A 23,689-nucleotide genomic window follows, 5' to 3' on the forward strand; every position below is an offset into this window, starting at 1 on the left:
GATGTTGCAACTCTGGATGCATCAGCGGATCACAGAAGCCGCTAGGAGGCATATATTTACACAAGATTCCTCCTGCAGCTTTTGCATATTGTAGCACAGTCTCTGCGTGCAAAGACGCAGCGGCTGTGCTACAGCGTATAAGTCGGAATCAGGCCCATAATGATATGATATACCTGTGGGCATTGGCGTCACCCGGTGTGCATAATAGATCCCCTACAGGTATCCAAAATGTGGGTGTGTCCTTGCTAGGAAGGGGCGTGCCTTCTCATCATGCCTTTGAATTCATCACTCTGGAGGCGGACCCAGCATTTCCGGGGCTGCCGGGCTGCCCCCAAAGACTGCTGGCTCTTTCGTAGGATGCTGCACACGAACATCACAGTGCAGCCCTCGGTTGACGATCACTGAGGAGGAGCCACCAATTAGGTGTTGCCCCCTCTGAGGGTGACACCCGGTGTGCTCTACACCCCCCTAGTGAAACCACTGCCTGTGGGCTACCACTGCAGTTCACACATGGCCCAGGAACACATAAGCTTCTGATTTGTAATCTTTCATGCCTTAAGAAAGTCTATTGATTTTATTATTACAGGCAGCATATCACCCAAGACCATAGTCAATGTTGGAGTGGGACATGAAGGGTCCACCGGGGGTATGCAGAAGTACAGTAGGAGAACATGCCTAAGGAGTGTGTCCAACCACTAGTCCATGGTCCTACTCCACCAAGTAAATGACTCTCAATAGACTAAATATATTTATAGAGTGCACGGTCTGGAATCTGACACATAAGAGAGGGGAAGGGACTGGGGCCCACCGGGGATTTCCCCTGTGTTCCTGTGGGCCAGTCTGATCCTGACTATAGTATTAACATTGAAGGATGCTGGTCAAGTACTCAATGACAGTTAAGATCTTTTAGAGACAAACAAGCCCCCTACCCCGCAGGGGCACATGCGCAGTACACATCAATCTGTATTTTGTTCCTATGTAGCATCTTTTGTATCTGTTCACCTTCTGTACTGTCGACCTTTTTTTCATGTCGACCTTTCACGTCAACCAAATCATTGTCGACCTTTTGTATGTAACCCTAAGCATGGTTGTCTGAAACATCAATGTGACACTATTTGTTAGGCTGCAGCAGAAGTTAGTGGAAACAGTAAGTTGCATCCGTGGGGGAGAAAGGCTGTTGGGCCAGCCTTGGGGGTGTACTCATTTGCCGTGATTCTCAGTGTGCTCTTTTTGCATCTGAGATCCGAACTAGGAGTGAAGATTCGTGCTAAAACTGAACCACTCATCTCTAGTTCTTCTAGGCAGGTATGTGGTAGTTCTTGTGATCAATACGATCTGAGTACCCTTTGATCAGAATAGGTTAAAGGTTCTGTAGGAAGGATAATGGAGAGACTTACCCATGGGAGGCGGCCTGGCATCTGTGTGGCTATTTGTTTCAGGGCAAAATTGTGTTGCATAATATTTAGCAAATTGTAAGGAAGAAAAATTGTATCAGTATGTTTTGGTAAGTTGGAGTTAATCTTTTGGTGTGTAGTTTTTTTCGTTTATAGATTTTTTATGTTGGCAAAGAGTAATTTTGTTGGTGTACGTTTTTTTTTAGTACGGTAAATTAGTCACATATTAATTCTGTGTCTATTCACACTAGATATAATAGACATACTACATACCTCCCAATATCGGGGGTATCCAAATTGGGATGGGGTGGTGGCTTGAATACATTGGAGACAGGCTTGTGGTGGGTGGTGTCTTTTTTTTTTTTAAGAAAAATAAAAAATGTTATGTTGCATGCTGGGGTGACACCAGCCGCAGTGCGACACCTCCAAACCCCCTGAAAATCGGGATGAACGTCCTGACCATGAGACTGTAGACAGCCTTTCAAAATTGGGACTGTACATCCATAAGACGTCTGTTGGGAGGCATTTACTATACTGCCAGAGAACAAAGCAATTTTGGAGAGTTAGGAACCATCTTATCACTTGGAATTATCAGAGTATCTGTACAAAAATGAAGACATAGGTGTCTGCAATGCTAATGGGCTGTGTTTTGCACCAGCCGCATGTTACATAAGAAACAATTAATAAAATAAAATAAATAAATGAAATAGTACAAAATATAACACTGTGACTTAAAGGTTGTCTTGATGTCTTCTAGTGGTTAGTATTAGAGGAACAAACCAAGGGCCTGCTTCAGCAAGGATCGCAACTGTGATTATGCATGCAATCGGCCAATTGTTGCGTTCTGCGCATTGCAGTACACGTGCACAAAGACTCCACTGCATTTGGGACTGCGATCGCAGTGACTACACAGACCCATCGCAGAGTGATCGACAGGAAATGCCACTTGGGGGTGGTGATGGGGGGTGGTCGGCAAAATGCAGGTGTGCCAGTGCGTTTGAACGCCGTTGCATGGGCATGCATAAATTATCCACTGCGATGTCATACGCAGCCTGAGGCCTGATAGCGTGCGTGGTTCTTAGCAATTTCTTAGTAAGGTCAGAGCTTGTGCAAGTGTGCATGAGGCTGCGATGGTACTCGATGTTACCGATGGTTTCGCAGTCTTGCTAAACATTCCGAATGTGTATAAGGTACGGTGGGAATCCTTATGTTGTGCTGTGATGGCATAGTGTTTGCAATGGATTAGCATATAAACGCAGTGAGACTGCATGCGTAATCGCAGCCGCGATCGATCGCAGTTGTGATCCTTGCTGAATCAGGCCCCAAGATCAAATAAGTCTGTTTTTGTGGAATAATTTTGTCCTCTTGTACATCACACTTTCTGTCCTTACGCTCAATTCAGAATGAAAAATGCCTTACATTTTTTTGTTGTACTTTTATGTATTAGATAAACTTGTAGGTGTGTACGTTTAGGTTTGCTAAGTTACAGGTTACTAAATGTTATAGCTAATCCTGTAACATTTAAAATGCTGTTTACAATATAAGCCCATGCAACACCAATGTAAAACTGTGCTATACATTGTCCATGTCTAGTTGAAAAAGTGATGTACATTAAGATCTGGGATAATTAATTTGTGTAAATAAATATATTTTATAGTATTTCAAATTGCTTAACTGGTTATGTCTTAACGTGGGATTTATATATTAGGAATCTATACTTTTTAAAATTGTTATTGTATATATTACTTTTAATTTCTCATCAAACTGTACAATTATCAGTTTTTTTAAGGTGTTTATTTGATATTAGTTGTTTTTTTTTATTAATATGTAGAACATGTAACTATAAAATACGTTGCCAGACAAAATATTTTGAGATATACATTTACTATAATATATATATTTTTTGTTATCTAGAAATAAATGACAATAGGACAACCAGCACACATGAAGAGGTAAGCTGCCAGCTGCGTGTCACATACTCCATGTGTCTCCTCCTTAAATTGCTTTGTTTTGTCATTTTTAAGGTAAATTAGCTTTAAGTTTTTTGTTCCGGGACCAGGTACAAGTACTCTCCAGTTACAGTCTCTGTAATGGAGGCTGCCATGATCACCTTTAAAAATAAGTTATACTGTGTATTGTATTATGCTATATAATCTGTAAGTCATTTACCAGAAACAGCAGAGGCACACTGCAAAATACCTCAACTCTATGTCCATAAAGTGCATTCCTCCTCCCCACATTTATGTTTAGCCTAAGCAAGCTAAAGAACATCATGTTTTCTTCTAAAATATTGCTTGCTCTAGCCTTATTTATGACTTTAATTAAAAACATGATAGTTAGGGGATATTGTTACCTTACTTACTACGCATCCCTTTTTGTGTGAAGCATTAGGGCACCTAGGGATGCAATTCCCTGCTATAAGCCACCATAAGTTGGGTCTTGTCTTAAAATTTTATTGGAACTTATTTGTAAAAATACTGTATTTGACGGCCATCTACAAGTAATGTAATACACCACACAAAATTCTCACCCATAATTAAGTTTTCAAAAATAGCAAAGTTGACTTGGACTAAATTTCACTAGACAGCCAATGGCCAGAGTTTTCCCATGCTAGCCACTAGACCAGCAAGCCAGCCAATGTCAAAAGTCCAGTGTGGGAGAACACTGGTGATTGGCTGGTGATTGACTCAGTTTTGCATGAGTTGGCAGTAGAAGCAGTTTTGTGTGTGTGTATTATTAATCTTTTGTTATAATGGGTAGAGAACTTTTGGATCCCTACCTATTTAAATGGGGTCGCTGTTATGGCAAAGTTGTCACTTTAGGGGCCGCCATCTTTTTAATTAATCAGGCCGTCACAGGTAAGGGGTGGTCAGGAAGGTTCAACGTTAACCTGGTAGCCACTAAGGAAAGGAGAAACTATGTGTTTTTGTGTTCCGTACCACATACCAGCTTGAGGTGCTGTTTGCCCTTTCCTGTGGTCTCCCTGTCATAATGAAAACTTACCCCGGCTGTCTAGCACTGGTGCTGGTTGTGAATGTGGGAAAGGGTCACGCTGTCTATATATTTTTATTTCTATGGATTTCATGGTAGACAGCTCGCTGTGTATGGGAACTCTTTAGTCTTAATAAAGGTACGCAATGAATGTTTTCCCTCCCGGCACTGGCCTGAGGCAGATTTCATCTTTTTGCCCATATGTGTGAGTTGCAGGCATCTTTTTGACCTGGCCCATCTCTATCCATTTTTTTGGTTTGATAACCGTTGTCATCCTTAGTGCATCCTTGCACTAGTCCTATAGTAGGTGCAAAACATTTGTCTGAAAACAAGCAGAATTACGCGTACGTACAACTCTACATTGCCTATAGGTACGTCCAATCTCACCAACTGAGCTTTGCCTATAGATGTGAGTACACACCGTAACAGCTCCGTATAAATGGAGATACAGCTTGCGCATGAGTCTGCTTCGTATATACTAAGCTCGGTTCACCTATTGGTAGTTAGTACAGCCCAGCAAGTAGTTTATATACTCAACCAAGTCAGGGACTCATAGGTGGAAGATGGACATTCACAGAAATAAGTCGGTGTTCAGTGACCAATGTATATATGTGCAGCATTGGGCACTTAACTACTGGAGCAATTCAGCAATCCTCCAGTGCGGGGACTGCTGATCCGATAATCAACTTCTCCCTGCGATCCCTAACACTGCAGTGATACTTACCATTGTCGGGCCTGCCCAGTGCACTGGTGTCTGTGACCTGAGTTCATGCATGCACACAGCCGGAGGGGACGCAGGGCTGCAGGGGGGAAATCCCTCTTCACAACCTGGCCCACCTTCCCATAGGAAGGAACTGTAGACTCCCAGATTTCGGATTTTGCTGAGTACTAGGAGGCCGTAACAGGTCTTTTTGGCGCCCTGTGCTGGACACCTCCCCCCGACCACATGACAACTTGCCGAAGGCCGGCTATCCTTACCTGCCAGTGCAGGTAAGGATAGCAGCACTGCCGGAGCATCCTCTAGATGCTCCTTGGTGCTGTACAGACTGCTGGCTGCATGTCTGGAGAGTCCAATGGACCGTGGGGCAGCGTCGCTGCCACTCACAGAGTTACGGCCCTGCCCATCAGGCACCTGTTAATGAATGGTCCTATTAGTGTTTTTGTAACAGGCTCATTAGTGATGATGAATAGACCCCTAAGGGGAGTATCCAATTAGCAGTGCTGCTAATTGATTGCGACGGGTCTATCCAATTAGCAGGGAAGTGTTGCCTGACACCGGCACTTATCATGGATATTTTTCGGGACCTGATGTGTCCCGAAAAATGATCCACGATAATTGCCGTTTTTTCACCATCTAAATCATATAGGCCCGCAAGCTTATCGCAGATCCTATGTGTTTTTGGGAGAAATATCCTATTATTTCGACTAAAATAATAGGATAGGGGATAAAAAAAATTGCAGAAATCGGTGAAAAATCTCAGTTTGTCGTTGATCATAGCTTAGAAGCAAAGTACATTTGTTATCATGCACACAAAGTGAATATGTATAAAAAGTGAATAATGCAATTGTAAACACATTTTTATTTTTATATTTTAAACCTAGAACGTTTCTCCCAAACAGAGGAAACAAAGTGTCTACTCAGCCCCTACCATGAAAGGTACTGTCCAGGTACTGTTCAGTGTTCTTTGTATTAACTCTTATTGATAATTAATAATAATTAAATGTGTTTTGTTGTTTTCTTTCACTATCTTTATTGGTCAGTCTGACATTTTTATGTTCTAATTTGTACCACAATATCCTCTATCATTTTAATGCTATTGTTATCTCCCCATCCATACATGGCTTTCAATCTGCATGTTTATGTGGCCGAACATAATCTAACCCGGTACAAGGGCAATCCAGGACTATATATACAGTATATTGTGGAAAGGAAAGTTGAATGACAGCTTTGATTGTACATTGCTTTTTCAATGTCCTGGAGCGTCTGTATAATATGGCGTCAGTAGGCGCACAGCAGATAGATAGATGTTCGTGTACTCTTCGCACATCGGCATTACAGAACTGAGAAGCACAGTAATAAATGAATGACAAGTACATAAATTATATATACCGGTCTCTCTCTAGTGAGAATATGAGAAAATCTTCCATGCTGCCCTTAAAAAGTAAATGAATGTTAAGGTTCACAGTAGAATGACTATGGGCTTACAGTATGTAATAGGTTGCGAGCTGCAGCGGGATGCAGTTAGGAAGCCGACGGTCGTAATGCCTACTGCCGGCTTCCCGACTCTCTAATCCCGGCAAGGTACAAATGACAGGCGTTGAAATTTCGACACCTGTCATTAGACCTAAGCCGGGAGCCCGACACCCGGCTTACCAATCGAAGGTAAGCCGGGCGCGGACAGCCGCAGCGGGGGGGTTATGTTAGGGGCTCCCGGGGGTGACTTAGGGTTAGGCACCCCCTCGAGAGGTTAGGGTTAGGCTAGGGAAGGGGGGGTTAGGGTTAGGCACCCCCGGGGGGAGGTTATGGTTAGGCACCCCCCTGGGAGACTTAGGGTTAGGGTGCAGGGAAGGGGGGGTTAGGCACTTAGAGGGGCGCTGGGGTTAGGCACAGGGGGGAGGTTAGGGTTAGGCACCCCTAAGGGGGGTTAGGGTTAGGCACTTGGGGGGGAGGTTAGGGTTAGGCACCCCTAAGGGGAGTTAGGGTTAGGCACTTAGAGGGGGGTTAGGGTTAGGCACTTGGAGGGGAGGTTAGGGTTAGGCACCACTAAAGGAGGGTTAGTTAAGCTGGCCACACATCTAAAGATTATCTGTCCAACCAGCCAACTAGTTGATTGGTTGGAATGAAAATCTGTTAAGGTATGAAAGCAAATGACAATCAGCAATTTGGTCCCAAACGCTGGAAAATGGACCAAAACTGTTGTTTGAACATATTGTTTATATCAAACATTTAACAAACTTGTCTGAAAGACCTTTTTCATCTGTTTTCTGGCATTTAGGAGCAAATTGCTGATCATCATTTACTCCCATTCCTTACCAGATTTTCATTCCAACCAATCAACAAGTTGGCTGGTTGGATGTAAGTTGGTCTAGTGTGTGGCCAGCTTTAGGGTTAGGGGGTAGAATAGGGTTAGTCAATACTTACCTTTTTACGTTCGGGATCTTCACCTTTGCCGGGCTTCCGCTGTCGGGATTTGACCATGTGGCCGGCGGTAATCCATACTGATTCCGCTACAGCTGCTGAGGGAACTCCTGCAAATCTTCCCAGCTTAGTATTGCCTTTAAAATGATTGTCAATTTAAAAATATGAGTATGAGTAGACTTGCAGAAATTCCCGCTGTGGCTGCAGCTCACAACCTATTACGTAAAACCCTGTGTTTCCAGTTTAAAATGTATTTCCATATGTCTCAAAAAATATCTCATGTTAAAATAGCCTCCTGATTGCTTATGTACTAAGTGGCTCGTCGTCATCATTATTATCATATGCAATTGCACCTGTCCCTGATCATCTGCAAATAATAAGGCTTTCCCACGTGTACATGCACCTTCGTGGGTTTGCAGTTATATAAATGGGTCTTCGTGGGTTTGCAGTTATATAAACAGATTCCTTATTCCTTATTGTACTTGGTCTTTGCTAGAATGCCCCCATCTCAACCAGTTCTGTCCTTCCAGGCGCAGGCTGGCAAAAGTGGCACAATCACGCAAATATGCCTGGGCACAGAGGTGTGTGACATCTTTGTTTGGGCATGTGCAGTGTAAATTCATGCAAGGTACTCTATGCCAACTAAGGGAATACTCACTCGGCATAAGGACCTATGTCTACAATGACCAGCAGAGTAAAACATTTTGAATGGGGTTGGGTATGAAATCCTGGCTGCCGGGATGCCGCTGGTCAGAATACCGACAGTTGCATCCCGACAGCCAGAATCCCGCCACACATAGGAACTAATGGTAAGTATTTTCCTAACCCCTACCCTAACCTCCCCCCTAGTGCCTAAGCCTAACCTCACCCTCACCGCACCCTAAACCTAACAACCCCTCCCCGGTGCCTAAACCTAACCACCCCATAGTGCCTAAATCTAACCTCCCACTCCCCGTACCCTAATCCTAACCCTCCCCCTAGCGCCTAACCCTAACCCAGCTACCTAACCCTAACCTCCCCCTCCCTGTACCCTAATCCTAACACTCCCTCCCCGGTGCCTAACCCCGCACCCTAAACCTAACCTCCCCCTAACACCCCGATACTTACCTTCGGGATGCCAAAGGTTGGGATAATGGTGCCTTGATCCCGACTACATCCCTTTTGAATGTATTACTCTATTTGGGACTTGAATTTGTAGTAATCATGAACCTACTTAGTTACTTTGGGCCTATAGATCTTCTTTGGGTCTGATTCAGAGGTGGATGATAGTAAAACATTATGTGCGAGTGCCCGATGTTTTACCTCGGCTCATGTGTCCAAGACGCTCTGTGCATATGTCCAGATGGTTACTGATAGAGGACCCATATCAAAATTGCATGCATCTCCAATGGCGGTGAATGGGGGAGGTGTGGCTAATGGTGGCAGGCATGTCAGTGTAATGGCCTCTGAGTTCCTCTGACCCTCTGGCGGCCATAGACCCGGAGACATACTGCGCCTGCCATAGACAGAAGCAATGTCCAATGGTGCAACCAATGGACCCACCAATAGTGTGTGTTTGTACACCCATCGGTAGATTCACCTCACGGCTGGTGGGTGTCTCATCAGGACGCCCATTGGCCACACCATCACCATACAAACGCAGTAGCGGCTGTGACTTTTGCTACACTACTGCGTCCACCTCTGAATCATCTTTTGCTATTTATGTTAAAAGTTAAAACAAATCTAACTGTAAATGAGTCCCCTGCAAAGACTTTCCCGGAAAATGTACCTTATATGGGGATGAGTTAAATGCGGTTTTACCGATGGATCTTGTGATATTTTAGCACTGTGCACGCATTGCAGCCTGGTGCACACAATTATGTTGAACTACAGATGCATCTCAGGCGCATTTCCATTTGTGGTGGATTGAGTGTATCTGGGTAGCTTTGGGGCATTCGCGTGTAAGATATTGTGTTTTAAGGGTGTTTGACAGGCAGAATTGTGGGCTGTGCTGAGCTGTGTGTATGCAGAGATCTGCACCAGGTACAAATGTGCGAATACAGGGCCTGATTCTGCAAGAATCGTAATTGCAAAGCTGCACTCATGCTATAGATATGATGTATGTACACTGGCTATAGATATATGATGTATGCACTCAGGCTATAGATATATGATGTATGCACGCAGGCTATAGATATATGATGTATGTACGCAGGCTATAGATATATGATGTATGTACACAGGCTATACATATATGATGTATGCACGCAGGCTATAGATATATTATGTATGCACACAGGCAGCTTTGCAATTGCGATCCTTGCAGATATGGTTATGCAGCAGGAGGCATCACGCCTCCTGTGCATTACTTAACCGAGCTGCGTTGTCCAAAGCAGCATCGGATAATCTGCATACCTTCGGTCGGCTGCAAGGACCCAAGGGGTCCCACAGCCAGCCGCCACAGTTTAGAGGAAGAGTCCAGGAAATCTCCGTCAGCCAATGGAAAACCTGGCTTCTGCCCTACCCCGCAACGGTGGCGACACGCTCGCAGAATGGGTCCTACGCCTGCGCAGATTCCCAAACATCGGGAATGTTTGCTGAATCAGGCCCACAGTATTGATGGCTACTAAAGCAAGCGGATGACTGTCCGATGACGTGCAACACCTTGAACATCGGGAACATCCATGCAGGTTGGGCAGCAGCGCAGCTTTTAAGTAAGTCTGATCTGCCACAAACACTGCGGTTCTCCTGACATGCTGAGAAGGATATCGCAATGGCTAATTTATGCGTTTGCCTAGTCACCCCCTACATTCCTCCAAACACTGACTACCTATCACTCACTTTGTGAGTGAATCCACTCTGTGAACATAATCACGCAGTGCATGGTTGCCGACTTTCTGGCTGCCAGATCGGCATCATAGGAGGGCGTGGTCAACATTGAGGGCGGGGCATGGGCGTTGGCCACATTTTGGCCCCGTCCCCGCTACACAATGCTGCAGGGATTCTCTTGTAACCACGGGGGATAGAAGGAGCGGTCGGCGGCCGCAGGGAGACTTGCCTGCCATTCAGGGGAGCCTGAGAGCGGCTCCCGATTTTCGAGAGGCTCGCGGACAAATTTGGCTTGGAGGGTAGGCAGGTATGGCGCAGTGCAGCTTTCACACATACGCAATGGATAACAATCGCTCAATCTGCATAAGAATCGGCATTGGCGTGCGCATCTAAATCAGGTCATATGTGACTGTATATTATATTATTGAAATGTGTAGACGTATTCTGGAACTAAATGTATCTTTTATAAACAATACACTGTCCTGTCTGACAATGCTGCTGCCTTACAGAAGCCACATGCACTTTTAACCCCTGCAGCTAAAATTGTTATCCCTTTACGTTATGGATCATGTGTTCCCCTCGTCATTTGTTTGTGTCACGATCCCTTTAATCCTAAGTACATACTGTATGGTGATAGAGCGTTAGTCATTGAATGCTATAAATGTATCTGAGATGGTTCAGCTTTCTGCAATATTGGAGCCTGATAATACTTTAGTGATTGTTTGAGACAAAATTTAAATAAAAAAAATTAGAGCATAGGTTATTACAACCAATCACTTCTAGCACCAAGTATTCAAACCATAGATGACAAAAAGGACAATATGTGGAGTTATAACTAGCACCAAGTACAATATATTGAGACATATTGGTGCCAAGTTTACTATGCAGAGCAGGGCCGTAACAGGGTGATAATCTACCCTGCGCTAGCCCCGCCTCCTAACACGTGACATCATGATGTCACGAAGAGGGGGCAGGGACGACATCATCAGGAAGGAATAGAGCACCTGCAATGTCTTAAGGATGCTCCAGGCGGCTCTGCACCGATGATCGGAGCATCCTAAGGACTCTCCTGGAGGCTCTATAGCAGTGTTGGCTAACCTTGACACTCCAGCTGTTGTGGAACTATATATCCCAGCATGCCCTGCCACAGTTTTAGCATGCCCTAATAGCAAAACTGTAGCAGTGCATGCTGGGTTATGTAGTTCCATAACAGCTGGAGTGTCAAGGTTAGCCAACACTGCTCTATAGGCTGCAGGGTGCCTGGAACCCCAGTTATCAAATGCTGTTGCCAAGCATTTGAGTACTGATGCTGCTACTCCCTAGATCCTGCGCTTTGGGGGGCGGCACCACTCACCCACCCCTAGGTGTGCCTAACCCTCACCTCCCCCCCCCCAAAGTCTAACCCTAACCCCGCATCGCTCTCTAAAGCTATCCCTCCCCCCCGCGGCTATCGCTAAGGGCGGCCGGACTTACTTCGTTCAGTCCGGCGTCAGGATTAAGATAGGCGTCGGTATTTCGACACCTAATTTAAATCCCTTGTCTGGAATCGGATGTCGGTATTAAGTCTCATAACTACATCCCACAGAAAGAGCAGAACAAGTTTAATCACAGGCTTATTGCTGCTTTGCTTCCTCTCTTAGAATAAATCAGCAGTACCATTAGTACGCAGCCTTCAAAAATATATATATTTTTTCATTTTTGTTATATGTTGTAATCTTATAAAGCAGATTAGAATTTCATTTTTATTTGCTATGTTTTTATGTTGTGTTTTAATTTGCTTTATTGCATGTGCAGGCGGCACTGAGCAGGCAAAATCTTTTGTTTATACTGATGATAGACATCAGTCCTCCGGCATGTCACATCTGCAGACAGTGACAGAGAGCACGGAACCTCTTCCGAAACCAAGACGGAAGGACACTCCATATCACCTTGACCTGCCGTCCTTCCCAGGTAGTACACCTAGATTGGAATGAAATAAAAAATTTCACTGGAGAAAATATAAAAATATTGTTTTGCCTCAACAATTGGGAAATGACATAGAATATGAGGTCCTTATAATTATGGTGATGATAATAATGTGGCCTCAGGTATTTCCACTGGTGAGTAGTACTACCCTGAATCAGGGCTAATATCACTATTATTGATATCATATCAGAAAGAACCTATGTAGCCTGTGATATCACTTAACAAGACACCTCTACCTTGGAAAATATAAACCATAGATAATAAATGGAAGTTACAATAAATTATAATAAATGGTGCACTGTCTCTCACAGGATGCACCAATAAATCGACAGAATTACTCCAACCATTGAACATATACGAAAAAAAAAATAGATCTCCAGTACATGGCCAGATTCAATTAGCCACGATAAATTGATAAGTTATTCTCGCACTTATCGCCCATTTTTGCGTGATACTGTCGCCTATTCCGGCAATGCACGCTCCCGTTTTACGCCAAATTCTATTGAAAACACATACGTGCGATCATTTCACCTGACGTAACAGGCGAAAATTTTTCCACACTTAGGGAAATCAGTCTGTATCCCAAAATAAGGCTAACTGACATAGGAAATCAATATAGAAGTGTATAAATGGCCGTAATAAAAGTATTTGGGGGGTTTAAATTGGGTCAATTGGCTGTTATCTGTGTATTTGTATACGTCTTGGAAAATGATAAAAAGCAATATTTTTTTTTTTGAGAATAAACTGCTGGACATAAATTGGGGGTGCATTAAAATGGGTGTTAGTATATTTTGTCTATAAAGTGCACTTTCAAAAAATTTTAAAAATACACCTGCTGCAGCCACCTGCAATGTTTAAAACACTTGTCTTATCCATACTGCCCCCCAATATAACAGACCCACTACATTACACCCATTTTTACACTATTATTTTTTTTCAACCTAAAATTTACATGTCATTTTCGCACAAATTACGCTAATTAAACACAACTTTTTGGCTAATCTATCATTAGGGGAACATGTCCAAAGGGTTCTAAAACAAATCCCCACATTTTTAGCCAAATATAGAGATTTTGCATTTTTTCACCAGCTCTGAAATGGTGAAAACTTTTCGCCGGTTTCTGCCTATTATCGCACATGTGATAATTTATTGTGAAAACGGGGCTTATCGCATCTAATTGAATCCAACCCATGTTACCAAATCCACAAAAGTAAGTATGACAAAAGCCCCCGACATGCAGCCCGGCTGCACCTTTTTTATGAATTCTTTGACTCTATGGGGTAAATTTACTAAAGTGAGAATTTTTAGAATTGAGTTTAACAAGTGATGTTGCCCAAAGCAACCAATCAGATTCTACTTAACATTTAACTAGTACCTTGTAGAAGATAATGGCTAGAATCTGATTGGTTGCTATGGGCAACATCTCTTCTAAAACTCACTTCTAAAAACTCTCACTTTAGTAATTTTACCCATATATATGTCAAATCAAAGGCAGACTTTAAACTCTTGAAGTTTCCCTCCCAAACTATCAGGAGTGGAAGCCCTTACTGAAACAATGGAAAAAGACAGACAGACAGACAGACAGACAGACAGATGAATTAGGACCAGTACAGTAAAATATACTAAGATATATTAATAAATGCGAGGTAACTACAGAGTAGCTGTAATTTAGTAGTCCTCTGCATAGTCTGTCTTTCGCTAGGTGACATCTAAGACTGGTGCATTACAGAAATGCAGAGGGGAATACAGTGACAGGTCAGGGAGCAGAGCACCATTGCTTGATGTATGATTTATGGGGCGATGCACTAGAGCAGTGGTTCTCAAACTCGACCCTCAGGAACCCACACAGGTCACGTTTTGCAGGTCACCTAGCAGATGCACAGGTGTATTCATTACTCACTGACACATTTTAAGAGATCCACAGGTGGAGATAGTTATTTCACTTGTGATTCTGTGAGGAAACTTGGTAAACATGCACTGTTTGGGGTCCTGAGGACCGAGTTTGAGAACCTGTGCACTAGAGTGATAAAGTGGAGAGTGATAAAGTACCAACCAATCAGCTCCTGTCAGTTCACAGGCTGTGTTTGAAAGATCAATAAGGAACTGATTGGTTGGTACTTTCACTCTCCACTTTATCGCTCTCCAAGACTTAGGGCATCTCCCCCCATTGGTGAGGAACTAATTAGAGTTCTGGAGCGTTTATGATGAATATGCATGAATAAATGAGCAGTAATCTGTTTTTTTTTTCTGACCTGTCATTGTACACCTCCTGCATCATTGTAATGCACCACTAACAGGCAGCAGGAATGAGCAGGACAGCCAATGATTGGGTGAGCAGATTTCAATTTTAAACCCACCGTGCAGAATTGGAAATAATAAAACCTGCGCTGCTGCTTCTGAATCACTCCCCGTAACCATTCCCAAATGGTTCCTGACTGTCAATCACTTTGCAAAGAAATCCCCACTGTGAGCGCCATCACTTAGGTACCTTGGGACGTGCGCAGTGCGACCACGATACATGTGCAGTTGGCTGATAATCGCTGAACTGCGCTAATCGGCATTTGTTACATGTCTGGATCAGACCCAGAGTACTTTAGTCGTGCAGTGCAGGGCAGAAACTAGATTTCTTATGCCTCATGTCCTAGAATTACTTGGCAGTGACATTTATATGCAGCCTTCGAAATGAATGAACTCAAAATGATATCCTGTAATCTCACAAAGCAGATTAGATTTATTTATTTATTTTGCTATGTTTTATTTTTTCTTTTAATTTGCTTTATTGCATGTGCAGGCGAGAGTGAGCAGGCAAAACCTTTTCATTATACTGATGATAGATATCAGTCCTCCAGCATGTCACATCAGCAAGCAGTGACTGAGCGGACTGCCCTTCTTCCTAAACCAGCACGGAAGGACACTCCCTATCATCTAGACTTGCCGCTCTTTCCAGGTAGAATACCTAAATGTTACAGCACATATAATTTAAATATTTCACTGAAGACATTTATGAAACGATAAACTTTACTGTTAATTGGTATAGTATTTAAATATAGCAATAATTTGGTTCAAAGTTTCCATCTCTGTGGTATACAGGGGTTGGGTATGGATTGCTGGTGGTCGGGATGCCGCTGGTCAGAATCCCGACACCCATAGGTAAGTATGCTACCCTAATCCTCCCTCCCCAGTGCCTAAACCTAACCTACCCCCCTTGTGCCTAAGCCTAACCTCCCCCTCCCTGCATAATAAAGCTAACACTCCTTCCCCAGTGCCTAAGCCTAACCTCCCCTTCTGCCTAACCTCCCCCACCCTGCACCCTAAACCTAACACTCCCTCCCTGGTGCCTAAACCTAACCTCCCCCCCTTGTGCCTAACCTCCCCCTCCCTGCACCTTAAACCCAACACTCCCTCCCCAGTGCCTAAACCTAACCTCCCCCTCCCTGCATACTAAAGCTAACACTCCCTCCCCAGTGCCTACACCTAACCTCCCCCCCTTGTGCCTAAGCCTAACCTCCCCCTCCCTGCATACTAAAGCTAACACTCCCTCCCCAGTGCCTAAACTTAACCTTCCCTTCTGCCTAACCTCCCCCTCCCTGCACTCTAAACCTAACACTTCCTCCTCGGTGCCTAATCCTCCACCCAATGCCTAACCCTAACTCTAACCCTCCCCTAACTGCCCCTACTTACCTTCGGGATGCTGGTGGTCGGGATACTAGTACCAGGATCCCAACGCTGTCAGGATTTCGGCGCTGGTATTTAGACCATCGGCATCCTGCACACCGGGATGCCAACTACATCCCGTATACAGTATATGAAATCCGGTAAAGGGCAAAACCAGGATGGTTTTAAATCTACAGACTTAATCACTCAGATTGAGCCAGTTCTCACCCTATTAAATAGGGTTGGGTATGGGATCCTGGCTGTCAGAAACCTGACATTAAAAGGTAAGTCTCGTACCGCTAACCCTCCCCCCCTAGTGCCTAACTCTAATCTCCCCCCTAGTGCCTAACCCTAACCTCCCCCTCTCTGCACCCTAAATATAACCCTCCTCCATTAGTGGCTATCCCTAACCCTCCTCCTAGTACCTAGCCTTTAACCCTAAACGCAGAGCCGTGACTAGGCTTTTTGGTGCCCTGTGCCAGAGAGAGCATTGGTGCCCCCTCCATTTTTTAAACAGGGACACAAGATAGTGTATCTGATAAAGGGCATTGGCTTCAAGGGGAAGGACCAGGGAAGAGATAGGGGAGGCCAGGAGATGCTGGGGATAAAGGAGGAAGATACAAGTGAGATTGATAATAAACAGGAAAATTGACAGGCCCAAACAGCGCCCCCTGTCCTGCGGTGCCATGGCACAGGTCGCACTACCCTAGTTACAGCCCTGCCTAAACCTAACCTTCCCCTAACCCCCAATACTTACCTTCAGGAATGCCGGCGGACGTTATACTGGAGCTGGGATCCGGACTACTGTCGGGATTCCGTCACCAGTAATTAGACCATCGGCATCCCGTATAGCGGGATGCTGACTACATCCCATTAAATATACCCCCTTGTCTACCTCTGACCAATACCCTCTCTCCTCTTGCTGCAATTGTGCCTCATTGCCACACTCTCTTTCATCTGTACATACAGGGGCTCATTCTGAGTAGCACACTGCTGCAACCGCTTTAGCGTCTTTTACTGCAGTCGCATCTGCAGCTTTACGCTAATGTTAGTAAAAGCCCATCACCTAGTGCACAAGTGTGTTCTGAATGCGCAAGGGCTGGGACGCCCATTTTGTACATCTGCAGTCACAAACATCGGGAGCACCTTGGGAATTGCACCAGGCCCATTCCAGGTGCAGAATCGCAGTCAGAGAATGGCCTCCATTATATATGCAATTAAGCTCGCAACCTATTAGACACCAGTGACACTCCCATAACACACCCATAAGACGCAATTTATTTGTGCATCTGTTTAGCCACTTCCCAGTCCCTGCTCAGGAAACCCAATATACTGCAGAGTCAATGTGTCTCAATCGGTCCTGTGACTCTGTACGCAGATGCCTTGTGACATTTTACAGGTTTACTCATTTGAAATAGCAAGAAGTCACTAATTTACGTGAACATCGTCATTGCATGCAACTGAGAATCACCCCATTGTTTCTCTCTCCAATATATTCTTTCTTACCTGCTTCTGTAGACCCCGACCACAGACAATGAAACTGCAACCAGGTTTGCCAACATAAGAACAAGAAAGGGGGTGTCTTGTTACAGTGCACCATCACATTTTCATTGATATTGGTTTAGTTCACAAACTGACTGTTTCTACCATAGTTTGTATAGGGGAAAGGGGGTATGTGAAGTTGATCCATACAGCATCAACAAAATTAATAATTGTAGATTGGGTAACTCCAGAGTAGCTGGTAGTACCTAATAATGACTTGCAGGGTCTATATTTGGCTTGGTGACATCGAAGATGATTCTCTATTTCACTCCCCATCCCCAATTATTCATTATGGAATCGGTATGTAATGCCGGTGGCTGTCAGTGACAGTCCGACAGGTCAAAATCCCAACAGTTGCAGGTAAGTACCCTAACCCTCCCCTCTCCCCCCCTAACCATCCTATAGGGGTGCCTAACCATAACCTTCCTCCATAATGCCTAACTCTAACCTCCCCCCGTTAGTGCCTAAACCTAACTCCCCCTCCCCGTACCCTGAACCTAACCCTCCCAGGGGGGGTGCCTGACCCTAACCCCCCTAGTGGTGCCTATCCCTAACCCCCCCTTCCCCTACCCTAACCCTAAGTCCCCCCGGGGGTCCCTAAACCTAACCCCCTCCACGCAGCTAGACGCTAAACCTTCGTTCGGAATGCCGGGTGTTGGGATTCCGTAGTGTGGCTAATGATAGGCATCGGGATTTCGACGCCTATCTTTAGTTCCATGTTGGGATGTCAGTGTCGGGATATCGGCGGGCGGGATAGCGCCCGCCGGTATCCTGACTGCATCCCATTCATTATCCATAATTCAAAATGAAACATATTAACATTGCTTGGCTGGACTTGTAAAGACTGGTGTGTTACAGAATTGCAGGGAGCACAGAGTCACATGCCAGGTAGCACTAGCACCACTGCCTAACGAGTGAGGTGGTGAGGGAGTAATTAGAGTACTGAGGGTGTTTTGGAAATGGTAAGCAGTGATCCAGCAGTCATTCACCTGTCACTATGCACCCACAGTATTGTAATGCACCAATATCAGGCAGCAATGTGGGGAGGACAGTAAGTGATTGGGTGATCAGGTTGCAGGGTATTACTGCCAGAAAATAAGGCATTCACATTTATTCCTTGCAGAAGCAAATTACTGTATAACGTGATCTAAAAATGAGCCTTGCTCCAGTGAACAGTTATGTAGGAGTCAGGTTTGGTGCAAAATATTATCTTAGTTTTGGGGAATTTTAATTAATGTACTGCTTATTATTACTTAGGATTGCTTTAGGCCCACTATGCACTTCGGTGTACACGGGGCCCGATTCAGACGCGTTCGCTAAGCTGCATACGCACGCTATGCGCGATTATCGCACATTTGCGCATGCAGCATTATACTCATGCGCGAGTCACTCATTGCGGTCGGGAATTGAACGTTCGTAAGACACAGACTGGATGCTACTTTGAGTGACAGCGCCATTTGTGGGTGGTAACAGGAGAAGGTGCTTGTGAATGAGGGAGTGGATGTGCAAACGCATTTTAGGGGTGTGCATAATTAACAAAGAAGTGTCATTTTACACATCACTTGGTTGTTTTCAGCCTGCAGTAATTGCAGTGCTTGAGGCGGGGTAGGGTCTACCTCAAGCGCTGCGTGCAGCTCCGATGGCTCTCGATGGTTTCAATTGTTCAGACACTTCCTGGAGATGACTTGTGCTAAGAAAGAAAGGTGGGCGGCTTTATACTCCAGTGTGTGTTCGCTCTGCCGTCGCTAAGACATAGAGGGCGTCCTTACACCAGACAGTGCGATTGTGGTATTTTCATACCCGGCCCCTTTTAGCTGCGTGAGAGCGCAGCTTAGCGTCCGGCTGAATGAGCTCCACAGTTTCTAGATTTCAGCCAAAGCTCTTGGCTTTATGTCACAAGATGGAGGCATTGATGAACGAATATTGGTTTGCACAGGCGGAGGGAAGGAGCTGGGTTGAGTGAGTCTGTTCCTTGCAGAGTCCAGTACAGAGTAGTCTAGTTGTCCAGATGCATCTGGGCAAAGCCAAGGCATATTGAGGTGCTTGATTATAGAGATGAGCGGGTCCGGATTTCAGAGATCCGAACCCACCCGAACTTAGGAGATATGAGGAAGATCTCAAAACGAGGCAAAACGTCATTATCCTGCTGTCGGATTCTATTGGGTTTTGGATTGTATAAAAGGTTCCGCGATCATTGCCATTTTCATTCCGACTGTGGAGAGTGAAGAGGTAGGGGGCTGTGAATGTGATCGCTGTGCTGTGCTGTTGTTGATGCTGTGCATAGGGGCTGGCTGCTTACTGTCCATAGGGGGTGGGGCTGGCTGTTGTCCTGTCCACTCCATAGGGGTTGGCTGGCTGTTGTCCATAGGGGCTGGCTGTTGTCCATATATGGGCTGGCTGTTGTCCTGTCCATAGGGACTGGCTGGCTGTTGCCCATAGGGGCTGACTGGCTGTGCTGTTGTATTGTATAGGGGGTGCTCTGTCCTGCAGGGGTGCTGCCTGTGTCATTTATCAAGGGGCTGCTGCCTCTTTCAGGGGTGCTCTTCACCCTCTTTTTTTCTGTGTATGGTTGCGTGCATTAGCTGCAACTTAGCTGCGCTATAATTGCTTGGTAACACTGCTGTAAGACCGCAGTGAGTATGGAGGACAGTCAAATGACAGGAGAGCAGGATCCACATATCAGTCTTGTAGCTGCTGGCAGCAGTCATGATGACAATGTAAGGCCGTCAACATCATCTATGAAGGCCAATGCACCAGGGCTTAAGTCAGGCTAAAGCTAGGTTAGCTTTAGAGAAACAAAAAATTGGCAATATGCCATTCACTACATGTAGTGGCAAGGAAAGGATTTGGCCTTGACCTTTATTTATGACTGGTGGTTCTAGTGATGATTTAAGCCCTTCTGCTTGTAAGAGAGGTACAAAAAAAATAAAAATTATTAAGACGAGTAAGACACCGGAACCAACTGTGTGCTATGAAAAATCACAAATCCCAGAGGAGAGTCCAAGTGTGTACGCGGTTGCCATGGGTGAGCCTGACCTTTCTAATACTGTACTTGAAGAGGATCCTCCTTCCACCATTTGTGTGCCCTCTGCAAATGTGGGGATGAGCAGCACAAGTCAACATGAAGACGTAGAAATCGAGGTTGCTTCTGTGGAATTGCACCAGGAGGATGAGGAGGATATTTACGTAGTTGGCGATAACAACAAGGATGATGAGGATGTTGATGATGATGAGGATGTTGCTGCCGAGAATGTTTGTGTAAAAACTGTAAATCAGGCAACTGTTGTTGCCCATGGTGGGAAGAATCCCATTGTTGCCATGCCTGAGCAAAGGACCAAAAAATCCACTTCCATTGTGTGGAATTATTTCAACCCAAATCCAGACAACCTTTGCCAAGCCATTTGTAACCATTGCCAAGTAACAGCGAGTAGAGGTCAGAAACTTAACCATCTAGGAACCTCCTCCCTGTTACGTCACTTGCAGTGCATTCATCAAATTGGAAAGGGTATTTCAAATTCTGAAACTTTGGGGAAAAAAAACGAACAACAATTAGGGGCATATATATCAAAGCTTGATGTGAGATAAGATTGTAAAATATATATCACCAACCAATTAGCTCCAAACTATCATTTCTTAAACACAGCCTGCAAAATGTAAGTTAGAAGCTGATTGGTTGGTGATATATATCTCACAATTTTATCTCACATCAAGCTTTGATACATATGCCCCTTAGTCCACTGTCACCTAGCTGCTCCCTTCTATTTGGAGCCAAGCAGCTGCAATCTCCACCACCAACACCTGCATCATCATCAACATCCTCATTCGTGATCGGAAGTAGTCCTGCATCCAATTTCATAAGGACTGACTCCTCTCCTATCCGTTGTTCCTCAGAAGGATCCTTGAGTGCTACGCCTGCTGCTGCTATTGCTGTGAGTGGATCTTCATCCCAGAAGGGGACCAGGAAGAAGACTACTTTTAGTAGTTCAAACAAACAATTGACTGTCAAACAATCCTTTGTATTTGGCAGGAAGTATGAAAGCAGACATCAAGTTGCACAGCAGATTACTGATGCCATAACCGCTATGCTGGTATTAGATGTGCGTCCATTATCCGCCATTAATGCAGTGAGTTATAGACAGTTATTTGAGGTCCTGTGTCCCCACTACCATGTCCCTTCTAGATTCCACTTCTCTAGAATAGCAATTCCCAATCTGTACAAGGACATTAAAAAAAACATATTAATGTCCCCTGAAATGCCTTTGTACCCACTGTCCACTTAACCACAGATATGTGCACAAGTGGGACAGGGCAACCTAAAGATTACATGTCTGTGACAGCCCGCTGGGAAGGTGTATTGCCTCCAACAGTTCAAGCAGCAGCAGCATCTAACAAATGCCAGCTCATTCAGAGGTAGGCAACTCTGTGTATCACCGGTTTCACTTAGAGGCATACCACTGAGAACCTCTACGAAAAACTCAGGGAAATCATTGCAAAATGGCTTACCCCACTTGGACTCTCCTCGGGATGTGTGATAGAAACATAGAAACATAGAATTTGACAGCAGATAAGAACCACTTGGCCCATCTAGTCTGCCCCATTTTTAAACATATTGTTACCTCAACCCTTATTGATCCTTATTTCTTCTGAAGGATATCCTTATGTCTATCCCATGCATGTTTAAATTGCTCTACTGTCTTAGCCTCTACCACCTCTGATGGGAGGCTATTCCACTTGTCCACTACCCTTTCTGTGAAGTAATTTTTCCTTAAATTTCCCCTGAACCTACCACTCTCCAGTTCCCAACATGTCCTCTTGTTCTAATACTTCTCTTTCTTTGAAGAATGTCTCCTTCCTTTACCTTGTTAAAACCCTTTATATATTTGAACATTTCTATCATGTCCCCCCTTTCCCTTCTATGCTCCAAACTATACATATTAAGATCTTTTAGTCTTTCCTGGTACGTTTTGTGGTGTAGACTTTGCACCATTTTTGTTGCCCTTCTTTGTACAGTCTCCGATGTATTAATATCCTTCTGGAGATATGGCCTGAACACAGTATTTGAGATGAGGATGCATCAATGACCTATACAGTGGTATTATCACTTCTTTCTTTCTGCTACTGATTCCTCTCCCTATGCAACCAAGCATCTGACTTGCCTTCCTCATTGCTTTGTTACAATGTTTGCTTGCCTTTAAGTCACCTGAAATAGTGACTCCTAGATCCCTTTCCTCTTCAATAGTTTCCAGTAAAGTGCCATTAATACAATATTTAGCCTTTGGATTTTTGAGATCCAAGTGCATGATCTTGCATTTTTTGGCATTAAACTGTAGTTGCCACGTTCTTGACCATTCCTCTAGTCTACCTAGATCATCAATCGTTTGTTTTACCCTTCCTGGTGTGTCTACCCTGTTGCATACCTTTGTGTCATCTGCAAAAAGGCAAAGTTTCCCTTCAATACCATTTGCAATGTCACAAATAAAGATATTAAAAAGCACTGGTCCAAGTACAGATCCCTGAGGTACTCCACTGGTAACATTTCCCTCTTGAGACTATAACTCTCTGTTTCCTATCCTGCAGCCATGATCTTATCCATTCAACTATATTTGTATCCAATCCCATTCTTTCCAGTTTATTTAACAGTCTGCGATGTGGAACAGTGTCAAAAGCCTTACTAAAGTCTAGATAAGCTATATCTATGGCCCCTGACAATGCCAGCAATATTGTGCGAGCATTACATGTGGGTGAATTCGAACACATCCCATGTTTTGCTCGCACAATTAATTTGGTGGTGCAGCATTTTTTAAACATTTTTTGGGGCATGCAGGAGATACACTCAGTGGCCCAAAAGATTTCGGGACATTCTTGACATGCAGCAACTGCATGTCGTAGATTGCAGAACCAGCAAGAACTGTTGAATTTGCCCTGCCACCAGCTGTAGCAATAGGTAGTAACTAGGTGGAATTCTACACTCTATATGCTTCTGCGGATGGAGGAACAGAAAAAGGCCATCCAATGCTACACTATAGCCTATGACATAGGGAGAGAAGCGGGGAATGCATCTTAGTCAAGCACAGTGGAGAATAATTTCCATGTTGTGTAAGGTTCTCAAACCCATGTGACGTTAGTTCAGACACTGCCAGCTTGAGTCAGGTCATTCCCCTAATCAGACTTTCGCAAAAGCAGCTGGAGAAACTGA

General features: G+C 44.5%; 1 protein-coding gene across 2 annotated transcripts in view; it reads left to right on the top strand.

Annotated features, from left to right (window-relative positions):
- The window catches only part of PPP1R1C (protein phosphatase 1 regulatory inhibitor subunit 1C), a 76,359-nt gene that overhangs the window by 47,268 nt on the left and 5,402 nt on the right, over positions 1-23,689 (top strand). The window contains exons 4-7 of one of the 2 annotated variants that reach the window (XM_088476360.1): positions 3,309-3,346; positions 5,988-6,042; positions 12,127-12,282; positions 15,089-15,244. In XM_088476360.1, coding sequence (XP_088332486.1) covers positions 3,309-3,346; positions 5,988-6,042; positions 12,127-12,282; positions 15,089-15,244 — 405 coding nt within the window. The remainder of the gene's footprint in view (positions 1-3,308; positions 3,347-5,987; positions 6,043-12,126; positions 12,283-15,088; positions 15,245-23,689) is intronic. The other variant, XM_088476361.1, reaches the window with a different exon arrangement.

This window comes from Taudactylus pleione, unplaced genomic scaffold, assembly GCF_031769625.1.
Source record: "Taudactylus pleione unplaced genomic scaffold, aTauple2 ptg000188l, whole genome shotgun sequence".
Classification (NCBI taxonomy): Eukaryota; Metazoa; Chordata; class Amphibia; order Anura; family Myobatrachidae; genus Taudactylus; species Taudactylus pleione.